Below are 20,794 nucleotides of genomic sequence, written 5' to 3'. Positions count from 1 at the left end.
GTAGTACCAAACGTTTTTCCCAGTTTCCTTTGTCTGTCATGCCCCTGTCCTGCCCCCCATTCCCTCCATCTCAAAAGAACAGTATCTAAACTCTGCTTCTGTTAAGTCTTGACTGTTTCAAAGAACCTCTTTGTAGGGGGTAATTAAATATTTCTGGGAGCTTCTTTTACATTGACTGATGTGAGACACAGAGTAAACAGTTTGGAATAATTAGACAAGCTCCTCTCTTTTGAAAATGTGAAGTTATATGTATGAGCTTTATTAAATGGATCCTTAAATATATCTTGCCACCACTATGCATCATGCTACAGTTGGATGTTGGCTTGCAAAACTTTGTTGATAAGAAAAGGAGTGGTTCTTGAATTAAATATAAAAAAAAAAAAAAGCCTGTCATAACAAGTTCATTCAGGACTTGCTGTCTTATTATGTGTAGTAAAAAAAAATCCCTTCATTTTAAGTAGTTCAAATTGAAGTAAAGCTCAGTGTGTAATAAAGATTAATGAAGACAGGCCCTTCATGGTTTCCTTTTACCATACACGAATCTTCCAAGATTGTACTGTGAGTTTGAATGCTTTCAATTCGGGAATATTTCATGTATGCATATTATGTGTTTATGTGCACAAATTTTAGAGCCAGGTCCCTTCTACAGTTTTCTTAAGTGATGTCATTATGAAATGACAAAATATCAGCAGTTTGGGGTGCAAGCAAATTTATTGTGATGAACTTTGCTGTTCATTGAATATGATGGCTTTTTAGTCCCTATAATCTAGTCTGTATTGTAAGAGTATTTTGAGCAAACATTTGTTAAATTTGGAAATTAAACTTCTTCCGCATATGTTGACCAGTCTTCTACTGTCCAGTCCTCTTCAGAATTTGGCTGAAATTTGCCAATGATAAAATTAAAAATTGTGGCTCAAATATATTGAAACTTTGAGCTGAAAGTAGCCTTTCACCTTTGTTAAGAACTGTTTACAAGTTTACATGAACAGTGTGTATTGTGCATCCTTTCTTTGTAAGACAGATAGTAAAATGGGTCCTGTTTGGCCGCATTCACGAGAAGTTAAGGGTTTGAGCTCCAGACCTGCAGGGACATGTGCACATGCTTAACTTTAGCACAGCGGTTAGTTTGTTTGAAGTTAGTAACGTGCCTTGCGTAGAACATTAATTGCATGCAATAAGCTTTTGTTGGATCACTGTTTGTCAGTGTTCCTGTCAATCTCCTTGTGTTTCCTGCTGCATGAACTTGGGTTTACTAATCCCTAACTGATTCTGATGTAGGAAGGACTTTATTTCTCTTTTGGTTTTTTTTCAGTGGTAAAGACAGGTGTTTCTTTCTAGAAATTGGCATATTCATGCTTTTGAAAAGTCTTACGTTATTTGACCACAAGTCTTTGGGACTATCAGTGTGTGTTAAATGCAGGTTTATGAAGTTTTCCAATGTGTCTTGGATATTACGGGCTCTATTTTGCTTTCAAAGAAATAATATAGTAAAAATGTCTGATAGTGGTGTCTTTGTCTCGATGTTCCTTTTGTTACATACTCTGTTCTAGTGAGTGACTAGGAAAAAAGGGGATTTTGGTTTTGTTTTGCCTGGAGTCAAACAGGAGCATGCTGGTTAAAGGGATTCTGGGGGGGAGTTGGGCTGGAGAAGGCCTGAGGGAACTTGGAGAGCCATCTACCACCAGCAGCTTGTCTGTGCTAGCTAATTGTAGATAGGGTACTGTTTACTTTAGTGGTATACTCCTTATTTATTAGCTACTTAGTTACTGCTTGTCTTCAAGTTACAGGCTTGCAGGCAGTTCCTGCAGGGGAGGTGCAATAGGAACAGCAGGCCATCATGCAGGACTGCAAATCGTAGCTAGTTTTGCTAACTGGTTAGTTTTGTATTGTCGCTTTTCCAATCATGAGTGTATCCACACACATATTTCACATAGTTGACTAAAATTAATTTAAACTATTAGAAAGACTGTGTATGGAAACTGGCTACCCTGGATTTGGAGAAGGCTGAGGTTCTTAATGACTTTGTTTCAGTCTTCACTGGCAAATGCTCTGACCACAACACCCAGGTCTTGGAAGGCAGATTCAGGGATTGTGAGAATGAAAACCTTAGGCCCACTGTAGGAGAGGATCCGGTATGAGACCATTTTAAGAACCTGAACGTGCACATGTCCATGGGACCTGATGAAATCCATCCGCGAGTGGATTCCTTAAAATAAGCAAGGGGAAAAAGCTGAGGTTTGGAGCACTAGGGAGTTTGGTAACATGTAAACAGACCCCCATATTTCTAATGTGTTTTGAATACACACGTTTAACATACGTTGCTTTTCATACTTTGAAAGTCTAATATTTCCATAGACCTAATGTGATCTATGCAGCTTTCAGGTAAGTAAGATAACAAGTTCTCTAACAGAAAGCACTTTCATTCTTCACGATTAATATATCAGGCTGTCTGGTCTAATAAAAATAGCTTGTGCTTGGAAGAAATTTTAACAAACCTGGTTTGGTCAATAATTTCTTAGTAGGAGACAGCATTTAATATATTTAAACGTATGTTATCTGGTCAGGATCAGTCCTAGGTTTCTCTAAAATGACAGTGGGAAGCTAGCTTGCTTCTAAAGGTGTTTATTCATCAACATGAATATATATTACACAAACCCAGCTTTATTTAGAGATCTAGACATGAAGAATAGAGAGGGGAAATGAAAGGAGTTGTGATAAAGTCCTTGAACCTATTTGAGTTGGGGGGATTTAGTAACTGGTGCGTGTTTCCAAAGCTTTAGAGGAAGGAAGCGCTGGTGTACTGAAAGATTTTGGAAAAATATATTTCACAAAGCAGGTGAGTTGCAGCATGGTAAGTTGTGGATGTTAGAGGGAAAGGAGAAAACAAGACAAACCCAAAAATACTAGACGACATTGAAGAAAAATTTTAAACTGGAATTAGAAGAAAATGAATGATTAGTCAGTAGCTTGTTGGAAGTAAGTGTAAGATATTAACATAATTGGCGAGTGAAAATGGTGACACAAAAACGAGCACTTCAAGAGCCGAGGGGCAGCAAAATTGTTCAGTTTTCTCAGAGGAAGGGAAAGATGCTCGTATGTGGAATGGAGCGTAAAGAGAAGCCAGTGACATTTTTAAAGCTTATCTAGGCACTTCTGTTAAGCTTGATATTTTTGTTTGCTTATATTTGCTTTAATCTGTGTTGCATTGGTATTAACGAAGCCTTTTATAATTTACATTAGATCGTAAAGAATTAGTAAAGTAGTCTTTGCTTATACTTTACACATTTTGGGTTCCATATGTTGATGATTTTATTTCTGAACCTTACTGCTTTGCAAACTGACATGCTAGTCAGTAGGAAGGTATTTTAGTCTTAGTCTGTTTTAAAAAAAAACTATTAAAATTTATCTGAACACAAAAAGAACCAGAAAATGACAGTTAAATTCCTTTTTTTTTTTTTAGTGTTACTTATACCAGTAATGACTCATCCGTTGTAAAGCTGTATTTCTACTTGTTTGAAACAGCTCTTTGAAAAGGCCATTTGGTGTGGATTCAAGCAATAACTAGAAACCCATTGCATTATTCTGAATGTAAAAGTAGCTCTACCTTCACCTTCAATCTGGCTTTGTATATCTAAGCATCACCTGGTATTTTAAATCTTCATTACTGAAAATTTCCTGTATTTAATATCAGTCAGGTGCTGAGGACCTGTTTTCACCTCGGCAATAATTTTGATTATTTATTTATTATGAATGAACTGGAGGTTACACAGAGTAGATCGTATGGGTTTTTTGGTCTGCTTTTGGGTTCTGTTTTTCCAGATTATTTTGAATTCCAGATTTACTTTTATTGGGTCAGTTTCGGGGGGGGGGGGGGGGAGAAGCCCAACTTTTAAATGTGTTATAATCTGTAGCACTTTCAGAATTGTTCCTTCACTTATGGAGTCCAGGAAACTGCAATGTTACTTTCATCTATTGCTTTAATTTTTCCTACAGTGTTGTCCTGGGTTCAGCAGTAGCAGTCATTTTTCTCCTTCTTGGTAGCTGGTACAGTGCTGTGTTTTGACTTTCGGCTCGGGAACAGAGCTGATAGCGATGTTTTGGTTTGACCAAGGACTTTGTGAGCCTCATGCTCTGCCAGGGAGGAGGGGAAGCCAGGAGGAAGCAGAGCCTCTACAATGAGATGGGACGAATTTTATGCTGCTGTTGACTTAGCTTTTATATTACAAAGTAACAGAACAAATCTCTAATGAAGAGCTGCAGATACTGTTTCTACCCTTGTTATCAGCTATGCAGGTAGTCAAAGTAATAATAATTGCCAGTGATGTTAGGGAAAAAAATTCAAGATTCTAAGTACTCTTTTCATTTCATAATATACTTTAAATAACTTAGAACCAATATGGAAGGGCTTCCAGAACAAGAAAATTAAAATGGAATGTAGGTTTGCTGTTTGAAGAAATTATAAATAAAAATTGCATCTTTTGAAATACTTGACATTACACTCTCATTTCTTGACTGAGAGTCTAGAAGAAGAATTATTTACTTCAGGAAGTACTTTGAGTCTGAATCTTCAATTTGTTTCTTCTTAGTACTGCAAAATGTTCATTTGTTTGATCTGTAATGGGACATGTTCTGTGGCTTTTCTCGGTTAAAAGGCAAAAAGAATTACAACAGGTGATCTCATTCCATCTCAGATCATAATTTTCAGGTTTGAGCATTTGTCAGTGTCCAAATCACTCAGATGATAATACATTATTTTAGAAAACTCTTAATGAAGAACATCCAGAGTAAAGTCTTAAAGGGACAGGCCAGACTCAGCTCTGGTTTGTTGACTCTGTTTTCTACATAATCACATCTATGGACTGTGTACATGATGCATTTCAGTTCAACATCTGATCAGTTTGCAACAATTAATGAAAATTAAGAATGCTTAATGAACATTTTAATGTTTTTTAGTTGACATTCTCGATATGTGCTGGAGACTTCAATGTTCCAAGTTTTAGTTTCTCATTACTTTACTCCATCCTGTCAAGCTGCTTTTTATGCTAACAGGCACAAAATCATTAGTAGGTGGTGGTGGAAGATGAAACTAATGTGCGTAGTTGAAGAGTCAAGCACATCTAAAAATCTCATTATTAATTTGGGTATGTTTTATCATCACCGTGTTTTATATGAGTGGTTGTCCTGGGTTCAGCAGTAGCAGTCATTTTTCTCCTTCTTGGTAGCTGGTGCAGTGCAGTGTTTTGACTTTTGGCTTGGGAACAGAGCTGATAGTGATGTTTTGGTTTGACCAAGGACTTTGTGAGCCTCATGCTCTGCCAGGGAGGAGGGGAAGCCAGGAGGAAGCAGAGACAGGACACCTGACCCAAACTGACAAAAGAGGTATTCCATACCACAGCACGTCATGCCCGGGATGTAACTGGGAGTTAGCCGGAAGGGCTGGGAGACTGCCGGGTTGGAGGAGGTATGGGTCGGTGCTTGGTCGGGCTTGGGGGGCTAATTATCGGTCGGCTGGTGCTGAGATGTTGTATTCTCTTCCCTTGTTATTTCCTTTATCATTGTTATCATTGGTGGTAGCAGTAGTGATTTGTGTTATACCTTAGTTACTAAACTGTTCTTATCTCAACCCATGGGAGTTTTATTCTTTTTGACTCTCCTCTCTGTCCCTCCGGGAGTAGGGGGAGGGCAAGAAGGAGGGGGGGGAAGTGAGTGAACGAGTTGTCTGGTTTGGTTTAAACCACAACAGTGGTATATTAGCTGAAAAAATAATCCCAGTTTAAGAAAACCCCAAACAAACAAGCAAAGATGATAGAGAATTCAGTGTCATTGGTGTCCTGTTTGGCCTATCATAGTCTAGGCTCTCTCCAGATATATCAATAATATTATACGTCTTCTTACCCTTAAAACCTGTCTCCCTTTGATTTTCTTCACGGATTTTTTTAGCTTCTGATCAGAATATATTATGAAAAAACTAAACAGCAGGAAAAAAGTTTACAAGCTAATATTCTTTCAAGTTTCCAATTTGTCTTCAGCTTAGAAAGAGGCAGAGAAAGATAGATAGGAAAGGGCATAGAGATTCTTATTCCTTTAGGAGTTGTGTCAATGATCACTTTAAATCCTAAAGAAATACCAAAACAAAGCAATTACATGTTTCAGGTATTGGGAGCAACAGTTTTCCATAGATGTCACAAGTTTCACTGTGTCGCCTTACAAGTTTTCATGCAACCTTTTCTGAATACTGACCAATCATGCCATTGAAAAGTATAATGAATATATTATCTACATCTTGAGCTTTGAATTCCATCTATTTGAGTATTCCTAGTGAGCATAAATAAGAATTTAATAGTTTTAACATATGGTTGTAAAGCAGTCTGTATCCCAGGATATGTCCTGTTAATGATTGTTCTTATAATTAAGTAGTTATTCTGAATGGCATTTTAGAGCTATTGTTCTTGGTTTTGAAGGAAAATATTAAAGTTGCCATTTGATAATATTTCTTCAATTTAAAAAATTATAACATTAATATCATTAGTAGTGCATGAATGAGTTTAAGCGTATTTGTATGCTGTACTCAAAGTAAGCTCATATGGATAGTAACATCTTTAATATGAGTTTTTAATGACTTATATTAAGGGTGACTTTACAACTGTTCTCTCCACATTCTCTACCAACAGCTGAATAAAAGCTTAGTTGAAAACAGTAGATCATTTTAAAATAAGTGACTGTAAGGAGTTTAAATTAAAAAGTTCAGATAATGGAAAGGGTGTCACTTCTGCTCTTGAATTTGTTTGTATTAAATTATTGAAATCTAAACCTGTATGGAAACTTTAGCATTGACAAAAACATATTGCTTTTTTGGTGTTTGCTTGGGTTTTCTGTTTTGTTTTTCTTTAATTTAAATCTAGGGTAGTGTTGTGGTTTAAACCCAGTCAGGTAACTTGTTCACTCACTCCCAGTGAGTGGTGCCGAGCTGACAACAATTGAGGTCCGTGTCCCCCCCCCCACCGGGGCTCTCCCCTTCCCTGCTCCCGGAGGAACGGGGAGGAGGATCGAGAGAGTGCAACTCCTACGGGTTGAGACAAGAACAGTCCAGCAACCAATGTACAACACAAATCACCACCGCTACTATCAACTACAACAATGATAAGGGAAAATCTAAGTCCATCTGAGCCACTTCAATCTTAGCCGCTTTATCCACTTGTTGGTTGCCATTTTATTCCCAATAATTGAATCTCCTGTGCAGGTCCCTTGACCTCACTCTGTTTTATGGCAAAACCAGCTTTCAGCAGGATTTGGATTATTTTCCTCCCTTTCTCAAAGACTTCTTCCGTTGTATCGTCCAACACAATAATGTCATCAATGTATTGCAGGTGTTCTGGTGCTTGCCCCTGTTCCAGTGCAGTCTGGATCAGTCCATGGCAAATGGTAGGGCTGTGTTTCCACCGCTGGGGCAGTCAGTTCCAAGTGAACTGGACACCCCTCCAAGTAAAAGCAAACTGTGGCCTGCACTCTGCTGCCAGAGGAATTGAGAAAAATGCATTGGCAATATCAGTTGTGTCATACCACTTGGCTGCCTTTGACTCCAGTTCATACTGAAGTTCTAGCATGTCCGGTACGGCAGCACTCAATGGTGGTGTGACTTCATTCAGGCCACGATAGTCTACTGTTAGTCTCCATTCTCCATTAGACTTTTGCACTGGCCATATGGGGCTATTAAAGGGTGAGCGGGTCCTGCTGATCACCCCCTGACTCTCCAGTCTACGGATCAACTGATGGATGGGAATCAGGGAGTCTCGGTTGGTGCGATATTGCCGCCGGTGCACTGTTGTGGTCGCAATTGGCACTTGTTGTTCTTCAACTTTCAGCAACCCCACAGCAGAGGGATCTTCTGAGAGACCAGGCAAAGTGGACAGCTGCTCAATTTCCTCAGTCTCCAAAGCGGCAATACCAAAAGCCCACCGGTACTGTTTTGGGTCTTTGAAGTACCCTCTCTTGAGGTAGTCTATGCCGAGGATGCATGGAGCCTCTGGACCAGTCACAATAGGGTGCTTTTGCCATTTCCTCCCAGTCAGGCTGATTTCAGCCTCCAGCACAGTCAACTCTTGGGATCCTCCTGTTACTCCAGAAATATAGATGGGTTCCACCCCTTGACAGCTTGATGGCATCAGGGTACACTGTGCACCGGTATCTACTAGAGCCTTATACTTCTGTGGGACTGATGTGCCAGGCCATCTGATCCACACAGTCCAGTAAATCTGATTGTCCCCTACTGTTGTGGTTTAAACCCAGTCAGGTAATTCGTTCGCTCACTTCCCCCCCCCCCGCTCTTGGAGGGATGGAGAGGAGAATTGAAAAGAATGCAACTCCCACGGGTTGAGATAAGAACAGTTTAGTAACTAAGGTATAACACAAATCACTACTGCTACCACCAATGATAATAATGATAAAGGAAATAACAAGGGAAGAGAATACAACACCTCAGCACCAGCTGACCGATAACTCGGCCCCCAAGCCCGACCAAGCTCCGACCGATACCTCCTCCAACCCTGCAGTCTCCCAGCCCTTCCGGCTAACTCCCAGTTACCTCCCGGGCATGACGTGCTGTGGTATGGAATACCTCTTTGGTCCGTTTGGGTCAGGTGTCCTGTCTCTGCTTCCTCCTGGCTTCCCCTCCCCCCTGGCAGAGCATGAGGCTCACAAAGTCCTTGGCCAAACGAAAACATCCTTGTTACCAGCTCTGTTCCCGAGCTGAAATTCAAAACACTGCACTACACCAGCTACCAAGAAGGGGAAAAATGACTGCTACTGCTGAACCCAGGACATTATCCACCCCTTATTCCATACCATTCACGTCATGCTCAGATCCCACATTTTCAATATACCATCACTCTTATCTCAGTGCACTCTTATCTTAGTGCATGGACCAGTCCCTATAAAGCTGCTGAGTCCATCTGGTCCATGATGTCAGGCTCCACCTCTTGTAACAGTCTTCCAGAGCAGGAGACACTGTGTGCAGTGTTCACACTTGTGAATAACCTGGGCAATAGTGTCCATTGCTAAGTCCACCCCTCGATCATGAGTCCATCTCTTTTGCATCTCTGCTCTGATGGCCTGAAGTGCCATGGGCCCACCAGGCTTAAAATAATTCACTGTCCCCTTAAGCAGTTTCTGCAGCTTGTTGCTGGGGACTCCATACAGCTGCCTTCCATCTCCGATGCTTCCAAAGCACTGGAGGGTCCCAGTGGACTAGATACTTGCCCATACTGTCCCACACACCCTGCCACTCATGACTCTCCAGCCTTGGGGAAAACCTCTTGGTCCCCCTATATTGTCGTCTAACCCCAGACAAGACCCAAACCTGACTCTGCTTAACTTTTGAGATCAGACAAAATGGTTGTGGGTAAAACACAGTCTGTATGTGTGCCAATATGCTGATCCCCATCACAATCAGCAGGCAGGTCCCAAGGATACCCAAAGGCCATTCAAAACCTTCAGAACTCTCAGTTGATGCTGCTGTACTTGTCACTGGGGCTGGTGTAGCTGCTGTGCTTGCCGGCTCTCCCACCACCAGCTTCTCTGAGTCCAGCTCTTCCTCCTCTGCCTTGCTGGGAAATGCTGCGTGGTCTCCTGCATCCTCCTGGGGCTCGGCAGGCGGCTTCCGGGGGATGCTCTCGGCCGTCGCGGGGCTGGGCTCGGCCGCGGGTCTCAGCTCCCCCGCGGGGCTCGGCTCCTCCGCCGCCTTCTCCCGCTGCTCGGCAGCCGCCTCCTTCCTCTCCTCGACCGCCCCGACCTCCTCCACCGGCAGCCGTCCCCTCGCGGCCTCCGGCCCCGCTCCCGCCGCCGCTCGGTCCCCGGGGCCGCTCTCCCGGGCCGGTTCGGCTGCCGCCGGCTCCCGGGTCCGCTCCCCCTCGGCTCCCCGCAGCCTCACGAAGATGGAGAGTAGGGTGAGGCCAGGCCGGTGAAGAGCAGCCGGACGGCCAGGTACAAGTCCACGGCCACGTCCGTCCCACCCTGCTGCTGGAGCCCACCCGTATTACAAGCCATTGCCATAAAGCACAGTGAGACAAGAACCTTAGCCCAAGCCCCACACTTGATAAACACTAACACAGCAAATACTGGCTCTACGTAAGTTACAACATTCTGAAGCTGTGAGATCAAGAGAAACAACTCTGAGAGCCAATAAATCGTCATTGTGATGAGTGACTATTAATCTGGTCAGATCTGTCGTTATCTCAACCCTTCGTGCCCCACGTTGGGCGCCAAAAAGAACTGTTGTGGTTTAAACCCAGTCAGGTAATTCGTTCGCTCACTTCCCCCCCCCCCTGCTCTTGGAGGGATGGAGAGGAGAATTGAAAAGAATGCAACTCCCACGGGTTGAGATAAGAACAGTTTAGTAACTAAGGTATAACACAAATCACTACTGCTACCACCAATGATAATAATGATAAAGGAAATAACAAGGGAAGAGAATACAACACCTCAGCACCAGCTGACCGATAACTCGGCCCCCAAGCCCGACCAAGCTCCGACCGATACCTCCTCCAACCCTGCAGTCTCCCAGCCCTTCCGGCTAACTCCCAGTTACCTCCCGGGCATGACGTGCTGTGGTATGGAATACCTCTTTGGTCAGTTTGGGTCAGGTGTCCTGTCTCTGCTTCCTCCTGGCTTCCCCTCCCCCCTGGCAGAGCATGAGGCTCACAAAGTCCTTGGCCAAACGAAAACATCCTTGTTACCAGCTCTGTTCCCGAGCTGAAATTCAAAACACTGCACTACGCCAGCTACCAAGAAGGGGAAAAATGACTGCTACTGCTGAACCCAGGACACCTACCTCCACCTGGCTGGAGGCAGGGCCCCTCTAATGGTCGTCACAGCATTGGACACTTAAGTCGTGGTGAAAGGGATTATTCTTCATTATCACAGGAGCTGGACTGAAATCAGCTCTTCCATTCCATGTGGGAAACTGCTCACCAGAGAATGAAGCCGTAGCTCTCATGGGACGATCAGTCTTGGCCCTTGCTCCCCTCTTCAGTTCACTCACCTTTTCCTCCAAAGCTGAAGTAGATTTTCCATCCCACTTTGTCATGTCTTCTCCATGATCCAGCAGGTAAAACCATAGGGTACCCCGTGGCGTATACCTCCTGTATCTCCTCTCTTGAACAATAGGACGCCTTTTGTTAATAGCTGAGACGTGTGTTGGTACACGTGAGGAGCTGGATAAATCAGATAGATCGTCCCTCAATTTGTCGAGGTCCTGGGACAGTTTTTTCACAGCTGAGATGATGGAAGGGGTGAGATTGTCTTCGAACTCTCGGAGTTTATGAACCATTTCATCCACTGTTAGTGGTACTATGTCATTCCAGGTTACTGTTGCCAATGAATGGGCATATGATGACGGTGCATTCCGTGTAAGTTTTCGCCACATGGGTCGTGTACATTCAACTTCATCTGGATCTATAGGTGTATCCCCGTTATTCGGCTTGATGTGATAGATCATCTCTACGATGGCCGATTCCCTCAGAGACTGGATGCCTTTGTCTATAGTAGTCCACTTGGCCGAATGACTTGTAACATCGTCCTTGTACGGAACCCTTTCTTTCACAGCTGCCAAGAGCCGCCTCCAAAGGCTGAGGGACTTTTTCTCTCTTGCAATTGCTTTGTCAATTCCCCCTTCTCTAGGAAGTGATCCCAGCTGCTTAGCTTCTGTACCTTCTAGCTCGTGACCATCGGCCCCATTGTCCCAGCATCAGAGTAACCAGGTGATGATGTGCTCCCCTGGTTGACGGGTAAAATCTTTTCGCATATTCTGCAGCTCGGTTGAGGTCCGAGGTCGAGAAGTCACCTCTTCTTCTTCTTCTTCGTCATGTGATGATGACTCCTGATCAGATTCTGGACCGGGTGGTGAATTCATTGGTTCTTCATCTCACTTCACCCTTTTTGCCTCCTTTTTGCTTGTTCTCTTGCGTACAGGGGCAACCGATATTGGTACGAATTGGTCCTCTGGTGTGGCTGCAGTGATTATCACTGTGGTTTGAGTAGCAACTGTACTTGTTGCTGGGGGTGGTGTAGCTGCTGTGCTTGGAGCTGGGGTAACCACGCTGTCTGTTGCAGTTGAAGTTTGAGCAGCTGCTGTACTTGCCACTGGGGTAGCTGCTCTGTTCATTGAGGCCAAAGTTTGGGTAGCGACTGTACTTGTCGCTGGGGTTGGTGCAGCTGCTGTGCTTGGAGCTGGGGTAACTGCGCTGTCTGTTGCAGTTGAATTTTGAGCAGCTGCTGTACTTGCCGCTGGGGTAGCTGTGCTGTTCATTGCAGCCAAAGTTTGAGTAGCGACTGTTGCTTTGCCCTCAGATCCGCCGACATTCTTTTCCTTTTGAAGGTGCTGGATAGTGTTGAACAAGGCCCTGTAAGCATAGGCCAAGCCCCAGCACGTTGCCATGATTTGTCCATCTCTGGTATGGCCAGAATGACCACACACCTCATTTAAGTGTTTTACTAATTCTTCTGGATTTTGCAGTTGTTCGGTAGTGAAATTCCAAAGTACTGGAGGGGCCCACTGACCTAGATACTTGCCCATACTATCCCACACACCCTGCCACTCATGGCTGTCCAGCCTCAGGGAAAATCTCTTGGTCCTCCTACATCGTCGTTTGACCCCAGACAAGACCCAAACCTGACTCTGCTTAACTCTTGAAATCAGTAGTGGGCAAAACACACTCTGTATGCTTGTTAGCGTGGTGATTCCCATCGCCATCAGCAAACAAGTCTCAACAGCATTAAAAGGCCATTCAAAAAATTCAAAACTCTCAAATGTAAATGGTCTGGGGGGACGACTAGGAGGGTAAAAGGATGTCTCCTTCACAGGTTGAGCACCTGAGAAGGAGAAAAAAGATGTGTAATTGCTAAGCACCTCCATCATATACCTCCCAAAGTATAAAGGTGGTGACCACACTGGGAACATAAGCCAGATCAGTTTCATGATCAATGATTCTATTGTATTACAAGTCATTACCATAAAGTACAATGGGACAAAAACCTTAGCCCAAGCCTCACACTTGAGAACCACTAATACAGCAAATACCGGATGGACGTAAGATACGATATACTGAAACTGTGAGATCAAGAGGAACAACCTTGAGAGCCAATAAATCAGCATTGTGACGAGTGACTATCAATCCAGTCAGATCTGTTCTTATCTCAACCCCTCGTGCCCCACGTTGGGCGCCAAAAAGAACTGTCGTGGTTTAAACCCAGTCAGGTAACTTGTTCACTCACTCCCAGTGAGTGGTGCCGAGCTGACAACAGTCGAGGTCCGTGTCCATCCCCCACGGGGTCTCTCCCCTTCCCTGCTCCCGGAGGAACAGGGAGGAGGATCGAGAGAGTGCAACTCCTACGGGTTGAGACAAGAACAGTCCAGCAACCAATGTACAACACAAATCACCACCGCTACTATCAACTACAACAATGATAAGGGAAAATAACAAGGGAAGAGAATACGATACCACCGGCCAAGAAAACGAGTTCCACCCGGAAGCCTGTGTCCTTCCGGGTAACTCCCAGTTACCCCTCACCCCGGGCATGACGTGCTGTGGTATGGAATACCTCCTTGGCTAGCCCGGGTCAGGCGCCCTGTCCCTGCTTCCTCACAGCTTCCCCTCCTCCCTGGCAGAGCATGAGCCTCACAAAGTCCTTGGTCAGGGTAAACATCACTTAGCAACAACTGAAAACATCGGCTTCACCAACACTGTTCTCAGGCTGGAAGTCAAAACACAGCACTGCACCAGCTACCACAAAGGAAAAAACATGACTGCTACTGCTGAACCCAGGACAGGTTGATCTTATTTGCAACTGAATATTTAACAGTCTTTAGGTTAATTCCTACAGGTTTGAAATTGCACTTCTATGAGTTTAAGCATCCCATCTTTGATACCTTGTATCCTGTACCCCTTTCTTTGCTATGTTTTAACTTACTGCAACAGAGGAAGGGTTCTTAAACTATCTCTTAATGTTTTTTCCCCATTTTTTAAAACATGTAGAGTCGCTCAAGGCAAGAAGACCCAGAGCAAGCCAGACTGAAACAGAAAGCAAAGGAGGTAAGCAGAGCTAGAGATCATTACACTTGATATTTCAAGGCTTAAACATATTAATTTTTTATTCCTTGCTACTTGTATATTGCTAATAAAAGTCTGACTAAAAAACTTTTTAGGATGTATTTATTCCTTTGACTTTGATCTTCATGTTTGCAAACTAATACATTAATACATGTGAAGCCTAAGGAGATTTTTTTAAGAGAATATTTCCATACATTATATTTACATTTCCATTTTAGGTAGATGTAGCTTTTGTTGGGTTGTTGATGACAGCAACACTAGGTTTTGGTGGAAAAATATATGTCTTTGTCTTTTTGTAAAATGTCACTTTCTTAGAAATGTGCTACTTAACAATTTTGTTCTGTTAATAGTCTTTCAAGTAATATAATCACCAGATATTTTCTCTACAGTGTGATTCACTGGACTATTTACTCATCGGTCTAAATTACAATAATCTAAAAATTATCAAATAATTTCAGATGTAGTTTCAATATGTTATTTTAAGAATAACAGTTTGTGAACTACTGAGTACCTTAATTTGCTGTAGATGAGAGTGATTGTCCTTTGCTTATGGCATCTCATGTTTTAGGATTGGGTTGTAACTTAAATCAATTAGAGTAAAATATCTATCAGTTGAAAGCCATTCCTATTTTAAAAAGAAATTGCAGCATCATTTGAAGCAAACTAATGATTTATTTTTAGCCAACTTCTTTAGATATATGCACTAGGACGTAATAATCATACATTAGAAGGTAATATATACAGAAAAATGCATATAACGAGTTCTTTTGTATTCACCTGTTCTTCTTGTCTTGTTTCCCTGTTGGCAGTATTCTACAGTTCCGTTAGCTATACAGATCTTATATCTATATCAGTCAAAAAAAATTCGAAGTACATGGTGAGATTTGCCTTTTTTTTTTTCATTATGCAATTATTTAGTAAGATTTGCTGAAATGAGTTCTTGTAAAATTAGACCATACCTTAGTGTTTACAGAGTTGGGTTTGTCAAGCAAGTATTCAAATGAAATAAATTCTTTGGCAGGAAAAGACAAAGTGTTTTTAATACTACTTGAGTTTAGCATGTAGCCACTGTATGCAAAGGAAGAATCAGATTTGTGAAAATAATTGTTGGCAGGCAAAACTTGCTGTTGAGTTGAGAACTAAAGCTACCACGCTGCTTGGAAGTGAAAGCAAGGTAAAAATTAATGCATTTCTTGCTGCCACAATATTTGCATTTATGGTAGTTCCTTTTCAGCCATTGGAAACTTGAGGAAATCAAATTAAACAATAGGGCTACTAAACCCACATTTTCTAGTCAGAGTAGTTCTCTTTGTAGCTGTGATGGAAGTCTGTCACTCCAGCCAGTGTAGTTGATTTTGGTGTAGCTGCAGGAGTGCTTCTCCCTTGTATGAAAATTCAGATTGTCCATATGAGCTATGTTTCTTGCACACTAGAGGGAGTGACGGTGTGCTGACGTGAATGAAAGAAAGCGTATGAAGTGTATTCTGAGTAATGGTAATAGTGGTATTAGTGAAGAGGTAGAAAATATTTTGGTGGTAACCTAATTAAAAATGCTTAGATCAAACAGGGGTTATTTTAAAGTAGCAGTTTTCCTGGGTATGATAACATGTTTGAGTAAATGCAGAATGAATACAAGGTTTTCTGTGTGAGTGCTGCACCCCATTGTTTTATATAGTAGCCCTACCTTTTTCCCACCCTTCTAATAAAAGTGTATAATTTGCTAGCACCATGCCTCTCTCTGAAGTTGAAATTCATTCTACCTGTTTGAAACCATAAGAAATATAAGCATGTCTCTGGTTTTAGTAATTAGTGTTCTAAAGCTATTTTTTCAACTAGTTTAAAGACTTTCACATGAAATATTCAAATATATTTAATAAAAACATTATTTTGCATTAACTTTTGCAAAGGGGAGTGGGGATGTGGGACTGGCAAGATTTTCATTTAATATTTTTAATACTTTTTTCTGTATTTGAATAATAATGTTGTGGTTTAAGCCCAGCCGGCAACCCAGAGCCATGCAGCCGCTCGCTTACTCCCCCCCTTCCTCCCCCTGCTCCCAGTGTCCTGTCTCTTCTTCCTCCTGGCTTCCCCTCCTTCTTGGCAGAGCATGAGACTCAGAAAGTCCTTGGTCAGAGTAAACATTACTGAGCAGCAACTAAAAACATCAGTGTTATCAGCGTTGTTCCCAGGCTGAAAGTCAAAACCACAGCACTGCACCAGCTACTAAGACTGAGAAAAATGGCTGCTACAGCTGAACCCAGGACAAATGATTATATGCTGATGTCTCAAATTGTACTGGCACTGCCAAAATAAAAAATAAATTTAAAATAAAAACAAACACACAAACCAAAGGAAAAAAAAAAACAACACCCCAGCTTTATAATATAAAAGTCAATTGGAGTGTCTTTGTCATGGCTTTTTTATTTAAAATTCAAAGTTTTAAATCAACTCCTACAAAAATGTAAAAATTTCAAAACTTCACTGCCAGCTGGGCTATTCTTAAATGTGCATATGACCCATAGCTCAGAAACGGGGCTTCTTCCAAGTTTTGTTTAAGCTGATGAATGTAACACTGTCAGATTTGATAATGAGCTGGATTTGAAGGTGTGTTTCTGTGATTTCTGTTTCTTGAAGGTTTGAAGACCTTTGTTGCTCAGATATTCTTCTGGCCCATATTAAAGTGGCTATTAGGGAGTATTTTAAAAAGCCTGAAGAGGGAGGCATCCAAAAAACCTGCAGGTTTTAGCTTTTGTTACTTGTTTAATGATATGATTCTCAGATAGGGTTTTTTTTTTCATATCAGTAAAGCAGTTGATAATTTCATTATTACAATTATTTCATTACTACATTCTGACAGTAAATAATGTTTCAGACTTTGCAGCATGCCTGTGTTTGAACAGCGACACTACTGCATTCCTTCTGCTAACCAAGCAGCCTGTAAACGTCCTCTTCAAAACTGGTTCTGTGCCAGGTAGAAATGGATGAACATCTATGTTGTGGTTAAACAGATGTAACCAGTCTGATAAGGAGAATATAGTCCAGGATACTTAATGAAAAAGAAAGTCAGAGGGAGAAAGTGAAATACCAAAATAAGTAATTTAAAATAGTTAAGAAAGTCTTTTAAATATTTAAGAAAAAAAACTTGTCACAACATTGAAAGAACTCTAGAAAGCATTGTCTTAGAATGCAAAATAAAGGAATTAGTACAAGTATGAAGAGGAAAGAAAGACTAGCTTTGTTCCAAAACATTCTCCTTTATGGATATTTTGGGGTCTTCCATTCTGTAGCACTTTGGTTTTCTTCCTAATTTATAAAAAAAAAAGGTTAAAATTCTGTCACAGAACTTACACCATTAAGAAGTGCCCTTCTTGCTTATTGGTGTGATCAAGAAAATGTAAAGGGAGATTACTGTGTCCTTTGAACATATTTAAATATTAATTTGGTAAGATGAATATTATTTTATGTTTTGTTCTGTAACTTAATTTTACTTCATTTATTAGCCAGTCTTCCAACCACTCTGCATACTGTTTAAACCAAACTGCCATAAATCCACTTTAAATTGTGTTTAAATACTTCCGAAAACAACATTTGGGCAATAATGATTCCTCAGAACCGAGTTATTCCATAGATAGTTTTCCTCATCAGGTTACCAAAGCTATAACTGTGATGCAGAAGGAATGAAAGCATTTTTGTCAATGCATGTAGAAGGTTAGATAACAGAGTCACTTTGTTTTCACTCTCCCTTTACCGCAGGTCTGTTGTTTGTACCCAGAAAAATACTTCAGAAAAGTGCTTAGACTGTTCTGGTACTGTCTAAAGCCCATGCAACACTGACATGGATTTGGTTTTAGAGTACAAGTTTTTCCTGAAGTTATGAAGTTGTTGCAGTGACTTCAAATGCCAGCATTAAACTTGCATTTCAGAGAGAAGTGGTCCTGTCTGTTATCAGTCAGAATACTTTCATGGAAATCCTGCTGATGGCAGTTGTTTGGCTGAAGATGAAGTTGTGGTGTTACCCTTGCAGTAGAGGGAGTCAGAAAACCGGGTAATTGATGGGAAAATGCCATGGGATCAAAGGAATGGCCATAATATTTTCCAACTAAGTCAAATTGGTTTATTCCTGCTTGGGTGAAATGTATATTAATTAGAGTTGAGTCAATGGCTAGATTTTGGTTTTGGTCTTTTCTCTAACCCAAGCTTAACCCAAAATTACTTCATTAGTCTAGGAGAAATCTAAATTAAATCCAATCCTGTCCAACGTAATAATTTCCTTCTGCAAAATCATGTTCAAAGAGCAATACCTGTTACAAATTCTGCTCTACTTAATGGATTTTTATTTTTAAAGATTACAAGGGATTAGGGGAGGATAAATCCATCCCTGTGGTTTACATTGAATTCCATGATACTCATGATAGAGTCCTGCCTAATAAAAGATCGTTCTAACAAGTATTCTCTCATTATAAAGCAACAGGACTAAAATATGAATTTCCAGAACTTGGGTTTAGAACGGTATAAGCTCTTTGTAAAGAATTTCTGAAGCTGAAGGTGACTTCGCTTTTCTGAATCTCACCAAAATACTCCAGCAGGAACTTTCTGTTGTAAAATGAATTCTCTGAAAGTGGTATCTTGACTTCCACTGCAGGAAAGTGTCATGGTTTAAGCCATTCAGATCTCCTGTATTTTTCCTTCCATGTCTGTAGGAATAAGCAGTGCTACTGCTTTTGGATTTTGATGCGCTGCCAAACAAGTGGAGAGTGGCAGCCCTCTTTTTCTAATTGCTTTTAGGTGCCCAGACAACAGAGCTCAGTGAAGAGATAAAGGAAGTGTTTTCTTCTACCTTTGTGGTGTGAGATTTGTGATAAGGATGGTTTGGCTTTGCTTCTCCTAAGTACTGACAAATGTATCCAGAGGTTCCAGGAGAGGCAGTGAGAAATGCATGCAATGGTACTTCCTTTTTTAAAAATTTCTTTTTATGTATCTAAATATATACATATATATAATACATATATATACATATGTATGTGTATATATATCAGATCAATTTGCGCAAGGAAGATGTCAAGACTGAATTCCCAGTTCCTCTTCTGCCTCAGTGGTATGTTGTCTAAATATCTGTGTTCCTTAGGTAGAAACAACCTTGTGCTTAGTTTGTCATGTTGGCACAGCCAGAAAAGAGGAAAGGGTGAGGGAGGAAAGGAAAGGGGAAGGTGTGTGCCAGAGAAGAGATATTTTCATTTGGAGCAAGCTGTAAATGTGGAAAAATCACATAACTCTTGTATCTGAACACTGCAACAGATTTCCTTTGCTGCTGATCTGGCAAAATAATAGTGCTTTAGAAATCAGAATATGATTGCCTATTTAATAAGTAGAGGGCAGCAAATGTCAGCTGTATCAGCTTGTCAGAAATGGAGGAGGTTGCTTGGACAACATTCTAAATTATTATTTAGCAGTTTTGTCCCTTAGTCAAGCCTGCTCTACTCTATAGAAGCTTGCAAGGAAAGGTCAAGGTGTACTTAGGTTTCAGCCTGCAGGGCAAATTTTCCGCCATCCTCTGTATGCACATTGGTTTCTTACCCTGTCCTGGGTTCAGCAGTAGCAGTCATTTTTCTCCTTCTTAGTAGCTGGAGCAGTGCTGCATTTTTTACTTTAGTCTGGGAACAGTGCTGATAACACTGATGTTTTTAGTTGTTGCCAAGTAATGTTTACTTCGATCAAGGACTTTCTCAGTCTCGTGCTCTGCCAGGGAGGAGAGGAAGCCGGGAGGAAGCAGAGACAGGACACCTGACCCAAACTAGCCAAAGGGGTATTCCATACCACAGCACATAATGCCCAGTATGTAAAATGGGGGGATTCAATGGGAAGGCCCAGATCACTGCTTGGGTTGGGCTGGGTACTGGTCAGCGAGTGGTGAGCAATTGTATTCTCTCCCTTTGTTATTTCCCTTATCATTATTATTAGTGGTAGTTGTAGTAGTTTTGTATTCTACCTTAGTTACTGGACTGTTCTTATCTCAACCCATGGGAGTTACATTCTTTTGATTCTCTTTCCCATTCCTCTGGGAACAGGGGGAGGAAGAAGGGGGGGGAGGGGAGTGAGCGAGCAGCTGTGTGGTTCTGAGTTACCTTCTGGGCTTAAACCATGACATACCCCAAAATAAACCTGAATGAGGGCTTTAATTCTGCCACTGAGCTAACATGTTTGTAATCACTGTTTGGCAGCCTTGGAGCACTCCAGGCAGCACACAGCTGCCAGCTTTCATCTGCCCCCAGTTCCTCCAGGTGCTCCTGTCACATGAGATAACCTTAGGGGATCAAGACGCACCTACTAAATCTTGTCTTCCTCTGCCCGCTCAGTCTGGGTGCTGCCCATTGCACCAGCAGCAGGCAGCTGGCCATCAGCAATCAGCTGCATACTTCCTGCTGACAAATCTTCAGTGTCTTCTTTGTGCAAGCTCCACATACAAAGGTCTACCTGTTGTCCCCACATCTACTTCCTGGCTGTAGTCTGGAAGGGTATTTGCATGTTCTGTCATCTTACAGTGGCAGGATCTTGTTTGAAATGTATATGTTTTGTAGAACACACTGCATTTCATAAAATCTGTGATCTGTTTATGGCCTGTTAGTAGAAGATGAAAGATTTCATGGGAGCAGAGTTAAAGCTGAAGTTGGAGCCATAGTAGTAAAATTTTAAAG

At 41.7% G+C, this 20,794-nt stretch overlaps 2 protein-coding genes across 3 annotated transcripts in view; both read left to right on the top strand.

Annotated features, from left to right (window-relative positions):
* The window catches only part of LOC133279422 (transcription initiation factor TFIID subunit 4-like), a 243,767-nt gene that overhangs the window by 115,860 nt on the left and 107,113 nt on the right, over window positions 1-20,794 (top strand). The window contains exon 13 of the mRNA XM_061473128.1: window positions 14,028-14,084. Within this exon, the coding sequence (XP_061329112.1) occupies window positions 14,028-14,084 (57 nt within the window). The remainder of the gene's footprint in view (window positions 1-14,027; window positions 14,085-20,794) is intronic.
* Window positions 1-20,794, top strand: part of LOC133279421 (granule associated Rac and RHOG effector protein 1-like) — a 340,966-nt gene that overhangs the window by 243,597 nt on the left and 76,575 nt on the right. The window lies entirely within an intron of this gene.

Source organism: Pezoporus flaviventris, unplaced genomic scaffold (genome assembly GCF_033815535.1).
Source record: "Pezoporus flaviventris isolate CSIRO_AGI_PZ_B2104156 unplaced genomic scaffold, CSIRO_AGI_Pfla_v1 ptg000077l, whole genome shotgun sequence".
NCBI classification, from domain to species: Eukaryota; Metazoa; Chordata; class Aves; order Psittaciformes; family Psittacidae; genus Pezoporus; species Pezoporus flaviventris.
This window is presented reverse-complemented; position numbering and strand designations above follow the sequence as displayed.